Genomic DNA, 23,057 nt, shown 5'->3' on the forward strand with positions numbered 1-23,057 from the left:
AAAAAAAAAAAAAAAGAGAAATACCTACTTCTTAAGGGTTATTGTGAGAACTAAGTGGGATATTGCACACAGAGTAGCTAGCACAATGGCAAAACACTCCATGAATAATTGAGTAAAAGTAATTGTTCAATCAATGATACTGTCTATGTTAGGTACATAACATGCTATGGGGTGCTAGAGAAAGCTCGAAAGGACATGTTCCTTGGATCAGTGACATCAGGCCTCCTCCAGTCTGAGTTGGGAGCACAGGCTTTGGACTTAGTCTGGATTTAATTGCCACTCTACCACTCAAGACTGTGTGGCCTTGGGCAAGGCCCTTAACCTCTCTGAGTCTCCACTTCCTCACCATGGGCAAATTAAGGATACTAATCCCACTCCCCTGGCCTGTTGGTAGGAGTAATTGATGACCAGACATGTAGTAGGCACTTAAATATAGTGTTGCTCATCATCAACAATCCACAAACATTTACGGGACACTTGCTGCATACCTGGGCCTGGACTGGTTTTGAGGAGAATGAAGAAGGTATCCAAGGCTCTTCTTCCATGAAGAGATGGCACATACTTCGGCAGCTCTTGTTTCCCCCAATCCCTGTCCCACCTTCTGCCTTGGAATCGCATAGCACCTGGCCACTGTCTTTGATCCAGGGCACTCTGCAGGGCTCACGGGGATGGATGGGTTCCAGGCCCAGCACGCTTCAGTTGGCCGTGCAATTGAGTGATTGGCCGGCCTCTCTGTGACTTACCATTCCTGTAGGCATTAGGACAGAACCTCCCTCCCGGGGTTGCTGGAAGGGTGAGTTCCCCCTGCCCGGGGGATGCACTTGGCATAGCGCCTGGCTCATGATAAGTGTTGAGTAAACGTGAGCTGTGTATCTGCGTTCAACTCTGGGGTGTCTCAAGGCCGGCTTGTCCACCAGCCCACAGGTTCTTGGAAGTCAAAGGGAGGTCTGGCCCCTGCCGCAGGCACCATGGCACCTGGCACAGACCTGGCATGCTGGAAGAATGTTGGGTCAGTCAGTGGAGGTTTGGGGGAGAGGTTCTCTGGGGGTGGGGACCCGGACTGAGTGCCCCAACCCGCTCATCTGTGCCAGGGGCTGGGGCACAGCAGGGGCCAGCACCTATCCTAGCCCTTGGAGACTTGAGAGGAACGGGGGGTATGTGCCGGAGAGCAAGAGCTCAAGGGTGCAGCGGGGACTCTGATGACAGGCCTGGAACCAGACTCTGGGGCAAGAGGGTCTGGTCTGGGTCGATGCTTCATGTAGATCTTCAAATAAGAGCAAACCTGGTGAAGAGGACACTGTGAGCCTCTGCGTGACTGGGGTGGCTGGCGCGTCCATTCCCAGGAATGGGGGTGATGGAAAAGACTGTGGTGGGTTTTGAATGCTGGAGTAAAGGGCTTGTTTGTTATCTCATGGGCATGGATGGCTACTCTCCCTACCCAGGGGCTTTAGAGAGCTGGAATTGAAACAGGGATCGGTGGGAAGAGGAAAGGGAAGGAGAGAACAGGGCATCGTCTTTATGGCTCCAGGGTTGACTGCCTGCAGCAGCGGGGCCCATATTGACGATCTGTACCATGAAGGCTGATGTATGGGGAGAGAGAAGCCAACCCTCGGGCCCAACCCCCTATCCTGCAGCACCCCCTCCCCTGCTGATGGCTCAGCCCTGCCAATCAATACATTGATAGCCCTGGGAGCTTAATGGACAGGCTGGGGGCTGGGGAAGGGCCCTTTGTGGCGTCACTGTCTGTCCTGGCTGAGTTGGTGTGCGGAGTGTGACAGGCAAGAGGCCAGAAGCCCGGGGTTGAGGAGGTGAGGGCACCCATTGGAGCCACACTCAGATTCAGGGTGGGCCCAGCCTTCCTCCTCCCCTTTCCATCCGTGGGAAACTCATGGGCTTCAGATCCAGAGTTGGGTTCAGATCATGGCTCTGTCAGTTTCTGTTCAATTTGGGCCAGTCTCATGGCCTCTCTGTGTCTTCCTTTGTCACCTGGAACACAGGGATAGTAATAGTTTCGACTGCTCAGGTTGTGTGAGGAGTGGACATGGGCCCTGGCATGGGGGCAGGTGCCCAGCCAGTGGGAGCCAACATGAACTTCACTCTCAATGACAGTAATCCAGAGAGTGCCCCTTGGGCCAGAGTCCAGGAAGAGTTAGGGGAGCTGCATTTTCAGGTGGAGAGAGTGGTTGACTTTACTGGGAACCCTCGCTGGAGAGGGGTGAAGGTCTCCAGTTTGAATCTAGAGTTTGGAGAAGATCTGAAAGCCTTGGCTGGCCCAATGCTGCTGCTGCTGCTGGAGGAGGCAGGTGGTGTGGAATGTGGCTGAAAGTCTGGGGGCTGCCCCTCCTGGGACCAGGGAAAACTTCCCTTTCTGGGCAGGTTGCCTGGAGACAGGAGCATGGGTTACATGAAGCCTCAAGGATCAGAGGATGGGGACCTGGGTGGGAGAGGCTGTGGGGCCCCATCCCTCTCTCTTGAGTGGGAGTAGAAGGCTTAAGGGCTCCAGCTTTTTTGTGGACAATATTCCAACCTCCTTGCCCCCAAACTATGGCCTGTGGCCTGAACCAGTTGTCATCCTGGAAAAGTAGAAAGGAGGTGGGTGAGGAAGAGGAGGGAGAACAGTGGCAGGTGAGGGCAAAGCAGGAGAGAGCCTGGGCTGGATTTGAATCTTGGTTTCTCACCAATTCTGTGACATAAAACAAGTGTTGTAACCTCTCCGAGCCTCAGTTTCCCTCTCTGTAAAATGGGGATATAATCATACCAAGTTGGGTGTGGTGGCTCATGCCTGTAATCCCAGCACTTTGGGAGGCCGAGGCGGGTGGATCATGAGGTCAGGAGTTCAAGACCAGCCTGGCCAAGATGGTGAAACCCTGTCTCTACTAAAAACTACAAAAATTCACCAGGCATGGTGGCAGACGCCTGTAATCCCAGCTACTCCAGAGACTGAGGCGGGAGAATTGTTTGAACCTGGGTGGCAGAGATTGCAGTGAGCCAAGATCACGCCATTGCACTTCAGCCTGGGCAACAGAGTAAGATTGTGTCTCAAAAAAAATCGTACCAAGTCATAGGGTTGTTCTGGGCATTACATACGAAGATGTCCCTCAAGAGATTCTTAGCACAGAGGAAGTGCTCAACACACAGTGGCTGTTTAAGAAACGAAACAAAACTAAAGGAAAAAGTTCCCATTTTGCTGATGGGAAAACTAAGAGTTAAAGAAGTCAAGTAAGTTGGTTGACTGGGGGTGAAGCCAGGTGACAGCTAAGGTCAGTCAGTGCTGGTTACTGTGTTAGTGTTGCCTGTGTGGGGTGTGTACATAGGTGATGTGTGATGTGATGCACATTTGTGGAGGTAGAAATGGGGGCCAGGAAGAAAGAGGAAAATCCCAAACATGCTTTTCAGCCATGAGTGGGCTGGAGAGGCTGAAGTCTTCAGGCCAGAGGGAGTGATGGAGGCTGTTGGATGCCCTGGTGTGAGATGGTACCTTGGTTGATCCCTGGAAGCTGGCACTAGGCTGGGGGCTCACCTCAACCTCTTTTCACCCCTTAGGCACTTACCAAGGTGCCTAAGAGGGGAGGCTTGCAAGGTAGACGGGGCTTGATTGTAAGGATGACACTTGGCTGTTGTCCCGGGTAATAGGGAGCCTGGGCAGGGACATGGCATCACATTTTGTGTTAAGAGCTGCACCGGGAGAGGATGGAACCGAAGGCAGAAGGTGGGTGGGCTCTGTGCCACTAAGCCCCATGATTGTCCCCAGGGCCGGGGGACCTTGGCAGGCTTGGGGGAGGGATTTGAGCCTCTTGGGGCCTCCTTGCCTCTGTGCAGTTGCTGCATTGGAAGAGTGAAGATCTCTACCAGAACTGAAGCCCTCAAGGCAGGGGAAGCAGGGGCTGGGGACAACTGGAACCTTAGGCTGAAGAGGACCCCAGGCCACCATGCTGTGAGAAAAACTGCTTCCACCCGAAAGAGAATCCATGTGCATGGCGTGGCAGGCAAGGTAGCATGACAAAAGGCACCTTGTCTCCGTCGAAGACTTGCTTTATGCACCAACCCTTCTCTCCTTTCGAGAGTTGCAGCAGGCTGGGTATGGTGGCTCACACCTATAATCCCAGCACTTTGGGAGGCCGAGGTGGGCAGATCACCTGAGGTCAGGAGTTCAAGACCAGCCTGGCCAATATGGTAAAACCCCATCTCTACCAAAAATACAAAAATTGGCCGGTGTGGTGGCGGACACCTGTAATCCCAGCTACTTGGGGAGGCTGAGGCATGAGAATCGCTTGAACCTGGGAGGTGGAGGTTGCAGTGAGCCGAGATTGTGCCACTGCACTCCAGTCTGGGCGACAGAGTGAGACTCAGTCTCAAAAAAGAAAAAAAGAATTTCAACAATTTGATTTTGTTCAAACCACAGCTTTTCAACACCCCTGATCATTGTATGCCTGGAGCGGTGTTAGCCAGGCCGACAGCAACATTGACTGTCCTGGGAAGACCTTGAAGATAGGTCCCCCTTGCAGGGCACTGAGCCAAGTGATCTGCCACCTGGTTAGTAGGACAGGAGAAGTGGATGTTCCCAAGGCAGCCCCACTATGCATGTACTCTGGCAGCAGACCAGACCTTGAAATGGGCTTTTACCGGTGCTCACCTCCACGGATCATTGAGGTGCCATGTCTAGGGGTCATTTTCTTCTTATTATTATTTTTAAAATGTTGTTTATTTATTTATGACAGATTCTCACTCTGTCACCCAGGCTGGAGTGCAGTGGTGCGATCTCTGCTCATGGCAACCTCTGCCTCCCGGGTTCAAGTGATTCTCCGGCCTCAGTCTCTTGGGTATCTGGGATTACAGGCGCGCACCATCACACCTGGCTAATTTTTGTATTTTCAGTAGAGACGGGGTTTCAGTATATTAAGATGGTGTTGAACTCCTCAAGCTGGTCTTGAACTCCTGGCCTCAAGCGATCCGCCCACCTCGGCCTCCCAAAGTGCTGAGCCACCACAACTGGCCTAGGGGTCTTCTTGGCAGAGTGTCTGGAACAGAGGAATGCGGAGTAGTCAGTTGCTTTAACACATCCCTCTGTGGGGCACTCTGGCTGGTAAGTGGGAGGGCTGATGTTGGCCTCCAGGTTTCCCTCGCTTTTGGCCTCAGCCTTTTGGCATGCGTTTGCTGGTTGCCTTCTGAGGGCAGAGCTGAGATTCAGGGATGAACCAGTCACACTGGACTTGGGACAATAAGCCGTTGCAGTAGAGTGTTTGGGGGCCCTCACCCAGCCTGGGAGGTGGGACTAGGAAAGGCTTTGGGGTGGGGGGTGTCACACCCTCCAGAGGTCTTGCCTGCAAAGCCCGGGGTGCCTCCTGCCTTTCCAGGAGAACGGACCTTGTTTCCAAACCAGAGGCCACCTCCCGCCACCTCCCTGGGAGTTGATCTGGCCACAGAGTGGGGCTTCAATGGTGAAAGCTGGGCAAGATGGATTGTTCCCTCCCGCATCCTGGGGAAGTGCCACCCGATAGCCCCTGCTGACCCTGGGTCACCCACGCTGCCTCTGTCCAGTGGGGCAGGGAGAAAATCATTAATGGGAGGCCGGCTTCTGGGGCAGGGCAGCTCCCCTCGGGGACCCGGGGGTAGGAGATTGGTTTGACCTCTGGTCGATAAGGTCTCCGGTGAGGAGGAGGAGAGTTGGAGGACAGGGAGGGGACGCCAGAGGCCTGCCCTTGGGGGAGGGGACAGGGCTAGCCACCTCCGGAAGTCATTCCAGGAAGGTCAAAGGCCACGGGTGGGGCGTCTTCCGGACAAATGCCCACCAGGTGTGGGCCTTAGGGGCACTGGAGTTCTTCTGTCCCTGAGCAGCAGGATGTGGAAGGAGGCGGGCCCCAGGTATCAGATCTGGGCTGCGAGTGGTGGAGTGGTGATGTGTGTGGCCGCTGAGGGGAGGGGAAGTGAAGAGGGGGCACACTTGGTGGGCCAGCAGACCAGGCCCTGCCTCACTGGGCTGTGTGGTTTGGAGCAATGGACTTAACTTTTCTGGGCCATAGTGTCTGCATCCATTCAGTGCGGGTGAAAAGCGTTCTCATGGTGCATGGTTGTCAGGACTATGAAAAGCAATAGCATCTTCCTACATGCTAATCTGGTTTGCAGGGCTTCACCTAGAGCCCCGTGAAAAACTCCCTTGTGTTCTCCCACTAGTTACCCCTAGTGAGCCAGGCATGGCTCTGAGCACTTAATATATGGCTTTATATGTTTAATCTTTACAGCCACTCACGAGGAGGGTGCTGTTGTCATCACCCTATTTTATAGGCGAGGAAACAGGCACTAGAGTTTAATAACTTGCTTAAGGTCCCTTAGCTGGAGAGTGGCACACCCTGGGTTTTGAACCCATGGCCAGCTCCTGATGGCACTGGTGGGGCAGGCAGAGCCCTATAAGGCAGTGGCCTGGGGCCGCCTGCAGGGGTGGGGCACAGGAAACACAGTCTTTGGGGTCACAAGGCCTGGGGTTAATTCTGCGTTACTGCTCAGTTTCCTCATCCTTAATGTGGGATGATGCTTCCGCCCTGAGGACAATCGTGAAGGTTCAACAATGTAGTCCTGCTGACATACCTGCGGGCCCAGTCCAGGATCAGGAGATACATGCAGGTCTGCTTGGGGACAGAGATCCTACTGTAGCAAATGCAGGAAACACATGCCTGCCCTTGGGAGCTCACAGCTGAGAGGTGAGACAGATGTTTTGGCAGCCAGGGTCCTAAGAACTCTGCCATGGGCTGAGTGGGGCTGTGCCAGCATGGGAATGGGGGTTCCTTGTGCCTAGCATTGTGATAGACTTTGTGGGCACACAGGGGACAAACCCAGAATGCTGTCTGGGCTTCAGGAATGGCTCAGCCTTATGGTTGACATGGGATAGGACATGCATACAACCAGCAGGGTGTAGGGCACAACAGGACTCCAGGCCTTTTCAACATTTGTTCATGCATCCATTCAAGAAGGGTTTGAGTTTCTACCGTGTTAGGTGCTGCGGATATAGTGGCAAATGAGAGACACTGCTCCAGCTTTCTCTTTCTCTCTCTCTCTTTTTTTTTTTTTTTTTTTTGATGGTGCTACCAGTCTACTGGGGCCAAAAGACAGAACCCAGAAAAGTGCTGGAAAGAAGCACAAAGCATGGTGGGGGGAGGGAGAGTGTCAGAGCTGGAGGTGGCTTCAGAAAGGGGTCCAGGAAGGCCTGCATGAGGAGGTGACATTTGAGCAGAGACCCGAGTGAGCTCAAGGGGTTAGAATGTAAGGATCTGAGAAAGAGCATCAAAGCAGAGGGAAGAACAAGTACAAAGGCCCTGAGGCAGGAGTGTGCTTTGATTTTGGAATGCCCAGAGCCATGCCAAGGTGGCCAGTGGCCAGCGTGGCTGGTGGGGAGGGAGCGGTGGGAGAGGATGGTGGAGAAGCATTCAGCGGCTCGCCTTGCAGGGCCTTGAGGCCTCAGAGGAGTCCTTCCCCGAAGTGTGATGGGAAGCCCCGGAGAGTGTGAAGGAGGGGATTGGGTTTGGTAGAAGAGAGACTACCAGAAGGCGAGAGTGGAAGCAGAATGCTGCTGAGGAGGCAGGTGCAAGTCGTCCCAATGAGAGGAGAAGGAAGATGAGTGCGGTATGTGTTGGTGTAACCAGAGAAGGCTTCCTGAAGGATGTGGACAGGCACAAGCTAAGCCTCAAGGGAGCTGGAATTTTGGTGGCAGATGCAAAACAAAGGCTTCCCCAGAGGAGTTAAGGATGTGGGCAAATGCTTGGTGTGGGAGCGAGCATGAGGACCCTTAGGGTGTGAGGAGGAGACCCCAGCATCAGCTGCAGGGGGCGAAGTCACAGAGGACTTGGCCTGTTGGTTCCCTGGATGAGGCTCTCCAGGCCTTCTTCTTTCCCCATGGATGCAGCGTTCCATCCGCTCTCGTTCCTCACCCATCTCCATATGGATTTGAGTACTTTTCTTCCCATTTGCTCACTTAGTCCTCACAGCTACTCCGGGATGGAATCAGGGTAGGGGCTCTGCCCCACCACTTTACCGAGAATTGTTCTTGCTTTAACTGGGGGCTGTGGTGGAAAGAGAAGCTTTGTTGTCACATAGACCTAGACCTGATTCTTAGCTTTACCACTTTCTGGCTGGACCACCTTGGGCAACTTACCTCACCTCTCAGAGCCCTAGTTGCATTGTCTTTGAATGGGGGTAGTGAGGGGGTGGTTATCAGTGTGTGCCACGGCCTGGCTCAGAGCCGCTGTAGAGAAGCCCTTGGTCTTTGTGGTGGGCGTGGCTGGCTCCTGCATGCAGTGGGCCTGGGACATCTTGGGTGGCTCATTATGTCCCTTTCCCTGCCCAGGTGCTGGTTGCCGAGGAGAACGTGGACTTCCGCATCCACGTGGAGAACCAGACGCGGGCTCGGGACGATGTGAGCCGTAAGCAGCTGCGGCTGTACCAGCTCTACAGCCGGACCAGTGGGAAACACATCCAGGTCCTGGGCCGTAGGATCAGTGCCCGCGGCGAGGATGGGGACAAGTATGGTATGTGCCAACCCTCTTCTCCTACCCCGTATACATGTCCTTCCTGGCCTCAGAGACCTCAAGTTCAAATGCCAGCTCTGCTGGTCCTGGCTGTGTGATCTTGGACCTGGCACTGATCCTTTCTGGGTCTGTTTCCTGATCTGTAAAATGGAAAATGGGGATGCAATAGTGAATCCTTGAGAGCATTGTCAGGAGTACTTACTGAAGATGTGAATGAGAAGTTCTTTGGCTGATAAATGCCCCCTAAGTGGCATTTGCTGTGGTATCAGTGGCTTGCCTGGGATGGCCTAAAGCAGGTGGCTGCTCCCATGCCACCACTCACCAGCCCCAGGTTCGGCCACTTCAAGGGGCAGGAGCCTCTAGGTGATGCTTTTTGGAAGCTGCTGGTGGTGGAAATCAGCCTAGTGTGTGTGTTATGTGCACGTGTGCATATGGGTGCTTTCAGCTTGAGCCTGTGCACCTGTGATACATGGCACGCGTAACACCTTGGGCCATGGTCCTGTTGACCTGCCCTTGACCCTGGAACTGCCCAACCCTCCTGGAGTACTTGGGAACTCTCCCTGCTCCCCTGCCTGTGCTGCCTCTGCAATGGCTGGGAGGAGTGAGACATCTCAAGCCGCTGGTCCACAAAGGTGCTCAGCAGTGAGCGAAACAGGCAGCGCTCCGCCTTCCCAGAGCTTGGAGGGCATCTGGCCTAGACAGACACTGAGCAAATACCACACAGATTATTTATTTAAAATTGCCAGGCAGGAAAAGCGGAGACTGCTGCGAGGCCTCCTGGTCCTTGCCACTCACCGGGAAAGCACCTGCCCCCACCCATTCCTGCCTTCTCAGGCCCAGGTTCTGGGGATCTGTGGTCCTGTGTGTGGGGCCAAACCTGCCAGCCTGAGTGTTTGGGGATGATGCCCCGCCTGCCTGCCAGCCCTGCCCGTTGCAGTCAGGACATGACAACAAGACAAATAATTTCTTGGACCTTTTATCTTGGACACCATTTATTTTCCCTCAGCCCCGGGGCAGGACTGACCTCATAGTAGGGCCCAAGTGTGGCAGCTGCACCGTCACTGGGGGCTGGGCCAGGCCAGGCCAGGCTGGGTAGGGCTGGGCCACACTGGGCTTGTGCACCTCCGGGCCAGCTGCCTCCCTTCTCCCCGACATCACTGTTCACCGCCTCTGCTCCCCTTCCACTCTCTTTCCCCTTCTTCCTTTCCCGGCTCTTCCCCGTTCCCTGTTTTGTTTCTGTCCACCTCTCTGTTCCCCTCCCCACCAGCTCTGCTTCCCTTCCTCGGACCACAGCTTCCCTCCTCCCCACCTCTCCCAGGCCCTCTGCTGGCTGCCTCTATGGGGCCTCCCATCCCTTGTGCCCCCCTCCACAGACGCCTGGCTGTGCTGGGCTGACCCAGGTGGTGGTTTTCCCTGGGATCTGCTGTCCAGTCGCTGCCAGAAGGGGCAGCTGGCTGGCCGTGGCGGGAGGAGGTGCCCTTCTGGGGAGTCCCCGGAGCTCTCATTGGCCCCTCCAGGCTGGGAGAGTACAGGGGGGTCAGACTCTGGTCTGAACCATCTGTCCACACCCTGAGACAGGAGGCAGGAGCTCGAGAGGGAGGGGAGCCCGGAAATGGCCAGCCCCTCACCCCAGAAGCAACTCGCCCTCTCATTCCCTCTGCCTGAACTGGGAACTCAGGGAATCTTTCCTGCTGTGTGACTTCAGACAAGCCCTTTGCCTTCTCTGGGCCTTGGTTTCTCTTCTGCACGATGCAATGGTTGGGCTAAAGCAGTGCTGCTGCTGCTTTTTTTTTTTTTTTGATACAGACTCTTGCTGTGTTGCCCAGGCTGGAGAGTGTAGTGGCATGATCTCAGCCCACTGCAACCTCTGCCTCCCGGGTTCAAGCGATTGTCCTGCCTCAGCCTCCCGAGAAGCTGGGACTACAGGCACCCGCCACCATGCCCGGCTAATTTTTGTATTTTCAGTAGAGACGGGGTTTCGCCGTGTTGGCCAGGGTGGTCTCGAACTCTTGACCTCAGGTGACCCACCCGCCTTGACCTCCCAAAATGCTGGGATTACAGGCATGATCCACCGCGCCCCGCCATGCTTCCTAAGTGTAACATGTGTGTGACCACAGAGGGATCCTGTCCAAATGCCCCTGTTGGTTCAGTGGGTCTCGGGGGCGGGGCCTGAGCTGCTGCATCTGACAAGTGCCTGGGCGGGGCCAGTGGGCAGCACTTCCAGTACCTAGGGACTAGGCCTTCTTGGCTTCTCTGCCAGCACCACACTTTCTTTTTTTTTTTTTTTTTTTTTTTTTTTTTTTTTGAGACAGAGTCTCGCTCTGCCCCCAGGCTGGAGTGCAGTGGCCGGATCTCAGCTCACTGCAAGCTCCACCTCCCGGGTTCACGCCATTCTCCTGCCTCAGCTTCCCGAGTAGCTGGGACTACAGGCGCCCACCACCTCGCCCGGCTAATTTTTTTTTTTTTTTGTATTTTTAGTAGAGACGGGGTTTCACCGTGTTAGCCAGGATGGTTTCGATCTCCTGACCTCGTGATCCGCCCGTCTCGACCTCCCAAAGTGCTGGGATTACAGGCTTGAGCCACCGCGCCCGGCCAGCACCACACTTTCTAAGATTTTATGATCCTCTCTCAAGGAATATGTTTCTGTACTCCTCCGACCCCTGACACCCAGGGCAGTGCAGGGCCTTGCTGCTGCTGCTCCATTTAAATGCCACATTAGAAACACAGATGAGGCCAAGGGACCCCATCTGTGAGCCTGGGGAGAGGAAGTGAGACAATGGAGCCAATTGAGGCTTCCAATCTAGATAATCAATACAAATATTATTGGGAGGGTGATTTATGTGGCCAAGCCAGGGCAGGAGGGTGGGGCTGCTCTGCATTAGAGGCCCGCCTTGTCTCAGGGGGAGGGCGGCCAGGGCGCCCAGGACACTTCAGTTCAGGAACCTGCTCCCACTGAGAATGATGCAGTCTGAGATGTACCACACACTTTGTCAGAATCGTGTGATTGGATAACATGCAGTCTCAGAGTCTCAGCAAACACCACGGATACATGCCTGTAAACACCTGGAATCTGGAATCACCACAGACACTCAGAAACTCAGATTTGCCTCTGTAAAGGCCAGAATCCTGAGGTACCAGCTCTGTGGGTGGGCACGAGGGGCCCTTGGCCTGCTGCACAGGAGTGGGTGGTCCTTCAGTGAAATCTGCTTAGACGTCAGTGGGGCTTCTGCACCTTGGTGTTCTGCAAGAGGGTCTCCCTGTGGCCCCCTAAAGCTTTCCCAGTACCGAAAAGCTTTAGGGGCTCAGAGAGTGGGCCACTGCAGGAATAAGGGACTTTCTCAGCCTTGCTTTGGGTTCTAGAGGGAGAGCACAGCTGGCCAGAGGGCTGGAGACTTAGGTAGTTGAATGTCTGGCAGGTGGGAGGTTGTGGGGGAGGGACATCTGCCCACCTGGGATAATATCAGCCTCCCCTCTTCTTGCCCTTGGTGCTGGATACTCTGTCCTGCAGGCAGTTGCCATGTCAAAAAACACCACTGGAATGACAAGCAGGACACTGAGTTCCAGCCGCAGCTCTGCCACTGAGCATCCTGCAGAGCTGGGGAAGAGCCTCCATGTCTGGGCTTAGTTTCTTTATCTGCCAAGTGGGGAGGAGAAGGCCCCCTCCACCTGCCCTCAAGGTGGATGTTCCTAAGCCTGGGATGTGACGAGAGGGGGAGGCACCAACTCCTCAGAAGGAGGGGCCAGCGGAGCCCACATGCAGGGAGACTCCAGCATCGGGGAGTTTCTGGGGCAACTCTGCTTTTAAAGTTTACGAAACCTTATGATTGGATATTCCTGCCTGATTTTGTCTGAAAAAAGATTTCTCTGAGAAAAAAAAGTGATTGAAAAACCCCATTTTGCCGTCGGCCAGCCTCCAGACTGACAGCGCCCAGAATAACCCTGGGCAGGCCAGCACAGGGGCCCTGCTAGCCAGGGAGATGGTATTTGGAGGACTGAGCTTGCCAACTCGGGAATCCAATGGGATTTGAATCTTGGCTCCACCACTTTCGAGTGGGAGACTGTGGATCTGAGTTAGCCTTTCTGATCCTGTTTCCTCTTCTACAAACAGGGAAATTGAAATGGGAGAATCTTTTGCCCAAAGATTATATGATCATTAAACCAGTATTAATAATCACCACCTGACCTCCTTACTATGGGTGTGTGGGGCGGTGGTGCTGTCGTGGGCTCAGGTGAGGAGCTGCCATCAGGTACTGGTTCCAGAGGCTTCCAGAAAGGACCTGAGGGAAGAAGCAGCCGTGCTCCTGTCTGCCGTCAGTGGGACCCTGGCAGGTTAGATGCAGGTAGAGGAGGCGTCCTCCGGTGATTCCCAGCAGCAAGGTCTCTGCCCCATGAGGGAGGAGGGCCTTTGGGTGCCCTGATTGGGTGTGTCTCCCCTCACTCACTTATTCATTCAGCATAAATTACCAAGCACAAGCACCAGGGGAGGGGGCTGCTGTGGTGAGTGACATGCCTCGTCCCAGTCATCAAGGAGCCTTCAGTCTAGGGCCCCCTGTTCTTTACTAGAGGCTGGCTTTGAGTAGGAGGAACCTAGGCTATGAACTTTCCACGTGACTGTGAGCCCACCCGTTCTCTCCCTGAGCCTCAGTTTCCCCACCTGTAATGTGGGTGGGGTAAAGGGTATGCAGCTGGTACTCTGCAGCTTCCTCCAGCTCAGGCATGGGGTGAGTCTGTGATTCCAGCTTCGCAGGGAGTCAGTGGCCCCAGTGCAGATGCTTCCCTGAGCCCCCAGGCTGGGTGCAGAGCCCCGGAGCCCCTGTGCTCGCCCTTGTCCCAACAAGGGTCCTGCTGCGGTGGGACCATCTGTTGACGTGGCTGGTGCCCTATGACAGTGTGAGCTCCTTGGAGGGAGTGACCTTGTCTTGCTCTTTGCCATGTCGCCATGTCCAGCACAAGGCCTGGCAGAGAGCAGGGCCCCTTTAAAGGCATCCAGAAGGATGCATAAAATATGTACGGGCAACTCAAAGCGGAACCAGGGGCTGCCCTCAGTGGCTCACACAGGGCGGAAGGTGGGGGCTTCAGGGCTATTGCTGAGTTGGTGGAGCTGGGAGGAGGTCCTCTCATCCCCATTTCCCTCGTTCCGGTAGTTGCCAGAGGTCCTTTGGACTGGTTGGGTGGCTGACGTAGCAGGGACCCCTAGTCTCAGAGTTGAGCCCCCATGGTCCATTTTCCATGCACATCCCAACATGTGAGCATGTTCCTCCACAGCGCAGAGGTGCTCGTCTCACTTTGAGTAAAACTCATGTCCTTGAGTCAGCTTGCAGGCCTGGTGTGCCTGGCTCCTGATCCTGTTGCAGCCTCAGGCTCTGCCTCAGCTCCTTGCTCATGTGGCCGCAGCCACAGCAGCCTTCCGGGCATCCTGTAAACGCCCTAGCACTGTCCATCTGAGGGCCTTTGCATTTGCTGTCCTGAGAGTGCTCTTCTCCCAGATATCCCCCGGCCTGCACCCTCACCCACTCAGGCTTCTGTACTATTGTCCCCGTATCAGAGAGTCCCCAGCTCTGTCCCCACTTCCTAGCACTTGTCACTATCTGACCTTCTGTTATATATTTAGTTACCCACTATCTGTCTCCCGTGTTTAGAGTGTAAACTCCTGGAGGGTGGAGGTTTTGTCTGTCTTGTTCACTCCTGCATCCCCAGTACACAGGGCCAGCCACGAAGACGCCCTCAGTGTATGCTTGAGCAAGTGAATGTATGGGTGATGCCTGTGTGTGTTGGGGTGTGTGGCAGATATCATTTCCCCTGGCTCACTGGGGCAAAGGGGCTTCTTTCTGTTTGGCACAGATCTCAGTGCACAGTAGGTGCTTGGCAAATCAGTGCTCCCTCCCTCCTTTCCCACCACGCTTCCTTTCTATCCAGCCAACCTTGCACTGTGCAATGGGGATAGGGTGATCATCGGACCCAGCTTTCCCCAGGAGCTCTCCCAGCTGGGAATGGAACTTCTATCTCCACCTAAACCCCTGCCCCTCCGAGCTCATGTCCCACAACTTCTGTCCCCAGGGAGGACCATCCACACCTCACCAACCCCCTGACTGACATGGCGGCACTAGAGCTATAGCTAGGGTTAAATAGAGCTCCTGATGAACCCTATTGATTTTTCCCCCCAACTTTCTGGTGTGTCCATATGGAGAAAGGGAACTGTGGGCACCTTTGAGAAAAGCCCATATACAGCAGTGTGTGTATGGGCATGGGTGTGTGTGTTACAGTGGACGGGGAAGCGACTCCAGAAAGGATACCTTCTCCTCCAACTGCGCCTCTCTCTCCCTCTCTCAAGACCTGGTCTGCCTTCAGTGGGGAAGGAGGGAGGGCCGACTCGGGGTGACCCTTCAGTGCTGTCTGTAGTGAGGATGGTTCTTCACTAGGGGAAGACGCCTGGAGAGCAGCCAGCAGCTCTGTCAGCACTGGGATCTTTGCTGCTGGCCAGCTACTGTCCAGCCCTCGCAGGGCCCCAGACCGGGGGCCCAGCCCCTCACTGGCTCCCAGCTCCCCTGCTGCTCTTGCGGGTCCCGGGGACTTTACCCCAGGCTTGGGGAAAACAAACTCACCCTCCAGCTTTGTTCTCTTGGGTTCTGCCTCTTTGGGTCTTGTCCCCTGCGTCTGTGGGATTCAGCTCTGTCTCTGTGCTGTGTCTGTCTTCAGGCCTCTGGCTGCCTCTCTGAGTCTTTCCCTGCTGTTTCCTACCCTTCAAACCCAAAGTCTTCACAGCAAGGCCCCGGATCACCCTCTGGGAAACCCGGCTGGGGAAGCACACTGGGATTAGTCAAGCAATCAATCAGTCAGTCTATGCCACTTCCCTTTTCTGTCATCACCAGCCTGCGTAATGTCTGTTCCCACTCTGCCTGCATACCTCGGTTGGAATCTCCATCTGTCTCAAACTGGCTCTGGCCTTGCTCTGCCTGTGTTCAAATCCTGGTCCTTTTAACTTATCTGCATAACTGACTTAGTTTCTTCATCTGTAAAATGGAGTAATAGTTCCTATCTCATAGGGCTGTTGTGACGATCAAATGAGATATCCACATTCACACTCTGTTTTTTTTTTTTTTTTTTTTAGATGTAGTCTTGCCCTATAGCCCAGGCTGGAGTGCAGTGGTGCAATCTCAGCTCACTGCAACCTCCGCCTCCCAGGTTCAGGTGATTCTCCTGCCTTAGCCTCCCGAGTAGCTGGGATTACAGGCACACGCCACCACAGCCAGCTAATCTTTGTATCTTTATTAGAGACAGGGTTTCACCACGTTGGTCAGGCTGGTCTCGAACTCCTGACCTCAGGTGATCTGCCTGCCTTGGCCTCCCAAAGTGCTGGGGTTTCAGGCTTGAGCCACCGCCCCACATTCACACTTAACATTGCCTGACACATGGTAGATGCTCAGATAACTAGTCACTGTTACCATCATTATTTAGTCATTTTTGCTGCAGGCATTAAAGTGGGAAGAGACAACGTGAGTTTTTTTGTAGAAAGTTTTCTCTCCAGCTCCCTTCCTGCGCTCTTTCCCCTTTGCTGCTCTCCTCCCTGGATGCTGGAGAAGGGAGCAGAGCCTTAAGCCCTTTTTCTTTATACCACTCTCCTTGGCCCCAGCTCTGGGTGGCCTCTGGGCTCCTGCTCTGTGTGGAGCCCTGGGGAGACGGGCTCTGTGGGCCCTCCTTCTCGGGCAGCTGTGGCCTGGGGCTTCCCTTTTTGTATTCGTCTTGTTTCATGCAGCCTTTTCTCCTCTTGATCAGATCTGAAACCTGCCTTGCCTCTCTCTGGCTGTGGTCGCAGCCCAGCCCTGGGCGGTCCTGAGGGCTTCCCCCTCTCCCGATATCAAAGGTATCTTTCTCAGGGTGACCCTAGGGGCTCCCTCCTTCCTCAAAGTCATTTGGAAGTGGAGCTGAGGGAAGGTGGACATCCCTGTCCACTAACTGCTGCCCAAAGAAAGTGGGGCCAAAGAGAAGATCCTCCTGCCTCCTTCACTGTTCACTCACTCGCTCCTCAGGAAAGGGACTGGGGCGTCTGAGAAGTGAGGGCTGGGGTAGACAGGCAAAGTCCGAGACTTCTGGGTCGGACTGCCTGGGCTTGGATCTCAGCTCTATCACTGTGTGACTGTGGGACTTGGTTTTCTCACCTGTAAATTGGGGATAATAACAATAGTTCAAACCTCCTAGGATGGTGGTAAGAATTAAATGAGATAATGCATGTAAGGTAGTTAGGACAATGCCCAGCACATCGTAAACTCTAAAGAAATGTCAGTTACTGATACTTTCCAGTGGGGCAGAACTGAAAGAGGCCTCAGAGGTTACCTAGATCTGGCCCAGAGAAGGAAAAGGTTTTCTGCTGTGTCACTGAGGCTGGGGATGGGTGGGTGGGAGCCCATGGTTCCTGCAAGTAGCACCGAGAGTCACACCAGGAAGGCGCTCAGTGGTGAAGGGCATTGACTGTGAAATCAGACACTGGACTCAGACCTTACCCTGCTCTTCCCAGCCATGTGAGTCAGGCCAGCCACTTCACCTCCCTGAATTTCGTTTTCATTAGCCAGTGAACGGTGTTAGTCATCTCCACACCACAAGGCTGTTGATGAGCTTATTAAAACTGGCTTGCTGGTCACTCACTCTGAGCCAGGCGTGGGATAGGCGCTGGAAGTCAGAGTGGTGATAAGACAGACAGGTTCTTGTCCTCGTGGAGCTTACTTTCTGCTGGGTGGAGACCGACAATAAAAATAAGAGTTTCGTAGAAGAGCTCTCAGGAAAATGGAGCAGGGGAATGGGGTAGGGCTGGGCTGGGGAGGGTGGTGCCAGCATTAGACATTATGGTCTGGGAAGGCCTCTCTGAGGGGCAATATTTGTGCCACAACCTAGGAGATGAGCAGCCACTCTGGAAGCTCTGGGCAAAGCAGCCTCCAGGCAGAGGAACGGCACGTGCAGGGGCCCTGTGGCAGGAGCATGTTTGGTGTGCTAGAGCGGAGCAGCAAGGAAGGGAGGCGGGGCTGGCCCACAGGGGCCAGGCTGTGTGCCCTGTGTGGGTCCCAGTGAAGAGTTTACATGTTCTTCTATGTGGGTTGGGATCCCTAGGAGGTCTTTAGCAGAGAAGGGACAAAATTAAATTGATATATTTTTTATTTTATTTTTTGAGATGGAGTCTCACTCTGTCACCCAGGTTGGAGTGCAATGGCATGATCTCTGCTCACTGCAACCTCTGCCTCCTGGGTTCAAGTGATTCTCCTGCCTCAGCCTCCTGAGTAGCTGGGACTACAAGTGTGCACCCCCATGCCCGGCTAATTTTTGTATTTTTTTTTTTTTTTTAGTAGAGATGGGGTTTCATCATGTTGGCCAGGCTGGGTTCGAACCCCTGACCTCAGGTGATCCACCCGCCTCGGCCTCCCAAAGTGCTAGGATTACAGGCATGAGCCACAGTGCCTGGAAAATTTATATTTTGAAAGGATTCCTCTGGCTGTGGTGTGGAGGAGAGGTGGATGGGGGTGAGAATGGCAAGGGGAGGGGGCTGTTGAATTGTGCAGGCTGGAGGGCACAGTGGCCCGGCTGGGGCCGTGAGGAAGTCTGATGAGCAGGGTGAGGTAATGTCATCAACTCCTCTGCCTGACCTGGTGCAGGCCCCATGAATGGAGCTGTGCCTGAGCCCGGATGAAGTTTTCAGCTCTTGAGAGCAGCATCCTGGGGACTTGGGTCATGGGAGTGGGTGTGTGATGCTGAGGACCTGGCCTGGGTGGTGTCTCTCTCTTCTCCTTCTCCTGTCTCTCTCTCTGTCTCGTTTTCTCTCTCCTTCTCTCTCTCTCTCTCTGAGAACTGCTGCTGCTATTACTCCCCAAAGACTTTACATAATTCTGGCCTGGCTCCCTCCTCATGATGTCATGTGCTGAGTGGAGTCTAGGTCACTCCATCGCATGCTGCGGTCGGGGAGAGAACAGACTTCTGGCTCCCCCGGCGTGGTGGCCCGGCGCAGACCCTCCCCGTGCTGGGGTGGGGGTGGTGAGGCTTGTTGTAGGGTGGAGGTGCAACCTCTGCCCCGGGCCCTTTGGACAGCCAGGCAAAGGCCAGGGCTTGTTTCCTTTGGTGGTGCTGGCTGGTGAAGGGTGGGGGTTGCGCTGGGAGGCCTGTCCCTCCAGATCTGGGGGCCTCTCCCCTGGAGCCCAGGCCCCAGTAGAAAGAGGCAGGCCGTCCTGAGGTCAGCCCCTGTTACCGGGTTGATGCTCTGAATCTAAGTTTCCTACACTGTAGAGTAGGGACAAAGACACCCAATCTCATGGGGATGGATGGTTCAGTGCGCTCTAAGGGGAGCACAGCAGGAACTGTTGCGAGGACAGAGGCCCAGGCATGTGCTGGGAAGAGCCGAGAGGGAGTCTCCCCCTTTGGCCTACTTGGGGTTGTCTGGGCCCCAGCTCAGTGGCTTTACCTACTTCTTGCATCTCCCATCCCTGCCCCTCTGCTAGACCCCACTTCCTAATCCCAAGGAGAAGGAGAATGGGGTCAAGCTCCTCCCCCTTGCACAGGTAGGGAAACTGAGGCTCAGAGTGGGGTATGACTTGCTCAAGGTCACACAGCCTAGGATGGCAATGCCAGAAGGAAACTAGACCCAGTGAGCCCCAGCCCCAGGCATTTTCTGATGCATTTTACAGTGTGGGATGCCTGCAGCCCTGAAGGATGCTGGGAAGTTCAGGTCATAGCTCAAGACCTGGGGAGGGAAGCTCTGCTGCTCCTCCCCCCTTGCAGACACCTCCGATTTCCTTCCACTGTATTTTCGTTTTTCTTTTCTTTTGGGAAAACAGTTTGGTTTTGCAGTTTGTAGGAAAATTAACATTTATTGAGTTTTCTCTCCCTGACCTCTGAGAACAGAGTGCTAAGCTCTTCACAGCATCATTTTGTATAATCCTCACAATAACTATTGAAGATTATACCCCCATTTTACAGGAGAAGAAACTGAGGCCCAGGGTCATATGGTTGGGGCCATGGATTCATACCCAGATTTGTGCACCCTAAAGCTCTCACCTTTCCCCCTCATCAGAAGCGCCCGAAATTGTCCTGATGCCCCCATAACTCCTCACCCGCTGTGGGGCCTGAGCTTTGTGAAGAGATGGAGAAAGCAAGTTTCAGAGCTGCAGTGATGTTTGGCCCTGGGGAGGGAGCTCACAGATGAAATGACAGGGAGTTTGACTTAAGGGGAACAGGGAGGATCAGGGGCTTGTACCCACCGCCATCTCAGCGTTGGTAAATATCCCTGACTCAGTGTTGACCAGGGCTAGGGGGAGGGAGGTGGAGGGAAGAATGTGCCTCTCCTTGTTTCTAGAGTTACTAAATTCTTGTTAGATCTTTAAATTTTATGTAAATTCTTCTTTTTTTCCCTCTTGGAAAGGTCGGTATCGTATTTTAATTAGTAGTGGTGTCAAAGGAGGGCTAGATTAATTATTGGAAATCTCAAGTTCCAGATGGTTTTAATTTTCACAGCAGGGCACCGGGGTCTATATTTGTAATTTTTTTTATTAAAATCATACCTAGTGTATTTTAGGGGCACTGAGGTATACTCTTTGTGGCTCCAAGGATACTGTACTCAGGAATTTGGGGCTATGATTTTTGTTATGGAGAAGCAAGTCCCTTGTCACTGAAATTAAACTTTTGTGGGTGAGGGAGGGGCAGGGGCTAGGAAGCAAGGGGTCAGGAGAAACAGTGCATGAATTGGGCCGGGGGCGGTCACAGGCAAAGAAAGCAGGTGGTATTGGGGAGTCAGGCACAGGGGTTTAAGACCAGAGAGGACAGAGAGCTAAGAGAGGGCACGTGGCCTACCCAAAGTCACACAGCAGCCTACTGGGGAGAAAAATGTGGGCTGGCAGAGGGAGAGGAAAATTCGATTTGGATACAGCACACCTAATCAAGGGACAGTCACTCTTTGCCTACTTGATGTCCTTGTTTAGGCAGGGCTTTGGGGGATCCGCTCTGGACCCCTCATCCTGAGGGAGGCTCTGTGGAGCATGGATGATGTAGCATGGGATCTCCCACCCTGGGGGGATCGCAGGGGGAATTGGGTCCTGATTGGAATTTCTGGGCTCCTGGGAGTTAATTACCCTTCAGCTTTGGTGACCTCCATGGAGGGCAGTGGAATATCCTGCGTACCCTTTTCCAGGGCGCTCGCATCTCACTCCCTGTGCCCTTCCTGCTATGAAGAGCCAGGGTAAAGGTGCCAGGGGGCACTAGCAGGGGCTCCAGATGTTTGCTCTGCAGGAAGGGGCCATAGACCTAACTTTTGGAGGAAATAGCTTGACGTCCTGAAAGGCGGGGGAGGTGTGCATGCACATGCCTGCATCTGTGTCTGTCTGTCCCCTTGGTCCCCTTAGCTACTTCTCTGTGGTTATTTGTATGGCATCTGTCCTGATTTGGGGAGTGGGGTTATTTTTATGATTGTCTGTCTTGCTTTGGGTTTGGGGGATGGAGTTATTTGCACTGCCGCCTGTCCTGCTTGGGATAATGGCCTTTTTGTATGGCTGTCTGTCCTGCTTTGGGAAATGGGTTTTTTGCACGGCTCTTTGTCCTGTTTGGTGCAGTAGAGTTGAGGGGCTAGGGAAGGTGGGTGATGATGGGGAGAAGGGCACACTGGTGTTTAGCCACAAGGGGCAGAACTCCCTTCTGGCTGGAGCCATCTGGATCCCAAGTGGAGCCAAGAGAGGCTAGAGGGAAGGGAACAGGTGATAGGCAGCTTCCATCTCCCTGCCTGAGAGGCAGGGACTGCTGCTTCTCTGACTTCTCTGTGGTTATTTAGGCATCTGTCCTGTGGGACTTGCTAGGCCTCCCCATGCCTGATTTTGGGGGAGTAGAGGACCAAAGATAGGATCAGGGACCATGTCACTGAGCCTTTAGACCAAGCCACTGCCCCTGGTAATAAAATGTGTCTTGTTCTCCTTCTGCCTTTCGAAGCCCAGCTCCTAGTGGAGACAGACACCTTCGGTAGTCAAGTCCGGATCAAGGGCAAGGAGACGGAATTCTACCTGTGCATGAACCGCAAAGGCAAGCTGGTGGGGAAGGTGAGTGAGGTTCGGGATTCCTGGGAACTTGGGCTTCCCCTCTGGCAGCTCTGGGAGCTGGAACAATGTGTCTGTGGCACTGTCAGCCCCAAATGGAAAACAGGCCGTGTGTGTGTGTGTGTGTGTGTGTGTGTGTGTGTGTGTGTGTGAGAGAGAGAGAGAGAGAGAGAGACTGTAATATCTTTCTTTCACCCCACCCCATCCCCCACTTCTCTTCCCTGGGCACTTGAGCTCACCAGGCTGAGGTATCCATGGCTATGACTTACGGTGCACACAGGGCCCTGGTCTCTCCTGCTGGGTGTGGAGCTCTGGCTTGCTTGGTAGTGGGAGGATCCTTGAGGGGCTCTGGAGCACCCCGGCTACCTATCCCTGACTCTGGGAGCAAGTAACCGGCAGGCCAAGGGCTGTGACTGCAGCGATCATTTTAACAATTGCCAGGGGCTTACAGCGCCGTCCTGCAGCAGTGGCCTCTGGAACCTGGCTGCCTTGTCAGCGCTGGGCCTCATGGTTCTAGCATTTCAGAAAGATTTTATTACTTTGAAACTGGCAAGAGAGCTGCATGTAACAAATTAGGGCGGAGGCAGGGGAGAGTGCAGGTCGGGGGGACCCTCAGGTTGGGGAGACCCACATGTGTGGAGATCTCAGTCTCCAATGATGCTGCTTCTCAGCACCCCTGTTCCTTTCCTGGATGCGCTTGTTTGCAGAAGTCAAGAACTGGCTTCCTCTGGGTGTTCGAATGGATGGTGTTATCCACAGGAGCTCTATGGTAGGGTCAGGTTTTCTGTCCTCTTCTCTCTGCAGGGACTGACTCCCATATCCAGCTTGTGTAACTAGGATTGAGGGGGTTCTGCCTGGATAGGTGGAGTGGGGTGGAGGGTAGGCCTGGATTCCAAGAGGGATGGGCTTGTGCTTGGGGGCAATGCCCTGGCTGATGATTTGCGGTTCATTACATCTTGTTGGGGATGGAGGAGATGACTTCAGTCTTGCTGAAGCTATGTTTTTGATTTTTTGAATTCCCCAAGTCTTATCCCTCCCCCCTCCCCCATACCCAAGAGGCTAGGGAGGATGTAACAGGCCAGGAATCCCAGTCAGGGCATTGTCGCATTATTTTGTTAATAATTACAGTCATAATAGCCTCCGCTAATTGAGCACCGACTTTCTGCCTGGCACTGAACTGAAACGCTTCCAGTGAATCCCAGGAGGCTGCCACCGCTACCATCCCCATTCCACAGATGAGGAAGCCGAGGCTCGGCCACGCCCGGGCACTTGTCCCAGGTCCCACACTAGAGCTCGGCGGCATTCAAAGCCTGGTTTGGAAGGAAAGGATTCCAGCCGCACTGCCCACACCAACTGAGGCTTCTCAAACAGCAAAATAATAGTAATCCGCAGAGCGCGGCTCCGGGATGCCGAGGAGTGGTTTTAATTAGTGATTCACTTTCCGCCGTTGCAAGGCCGGCCGGCCGGCCGGCGAGGGGGGTCGGGGCCG

General features: G+C 54.2%; 1 protein-coding gene across 1 annotated transcript in view; it reads left to right on the forward strand.

Moving 5' to 3' along the window:
* The window catches only part of FGF18 (fibroblast growth factor 18), a 37,878-nt gene that overhangs the window by 7,699 nt on the left and 7,122 nt on the right, over nt 1-23,057 (forward strand). Inside the window, exons 3-4 of the mRNA XM_011947784.1 lie at nt 8,336-8,516; nt 21,465-21,571. Of these exons, the coding sequence (XP_011803174.1) occupies nt 8,336-8,516; nt 21,465-21,571 (288 nt within the window). The remainder of the gene's footprint in view (nt 1-8,335; nt 8,517-21,464; nt 21,572-23,057) is intronic.

This window comes from Colobus angolensis, unplaced genomic scaffold, assembly GCF_000951035.1.
Source record: "Colobus angolensis palliatus isolate OR3802 unplaced genomic scaffold, Cang.pa_1.0 Scaffold27, whole genome shotgun sequence".
In the NCBI taxonomy this organism is placed as follows: Eukaryota; Metazoa; Chordata; class Mammalia; order Primates; family Cercopithecidae; genus Colobus; species Colobus angolensis.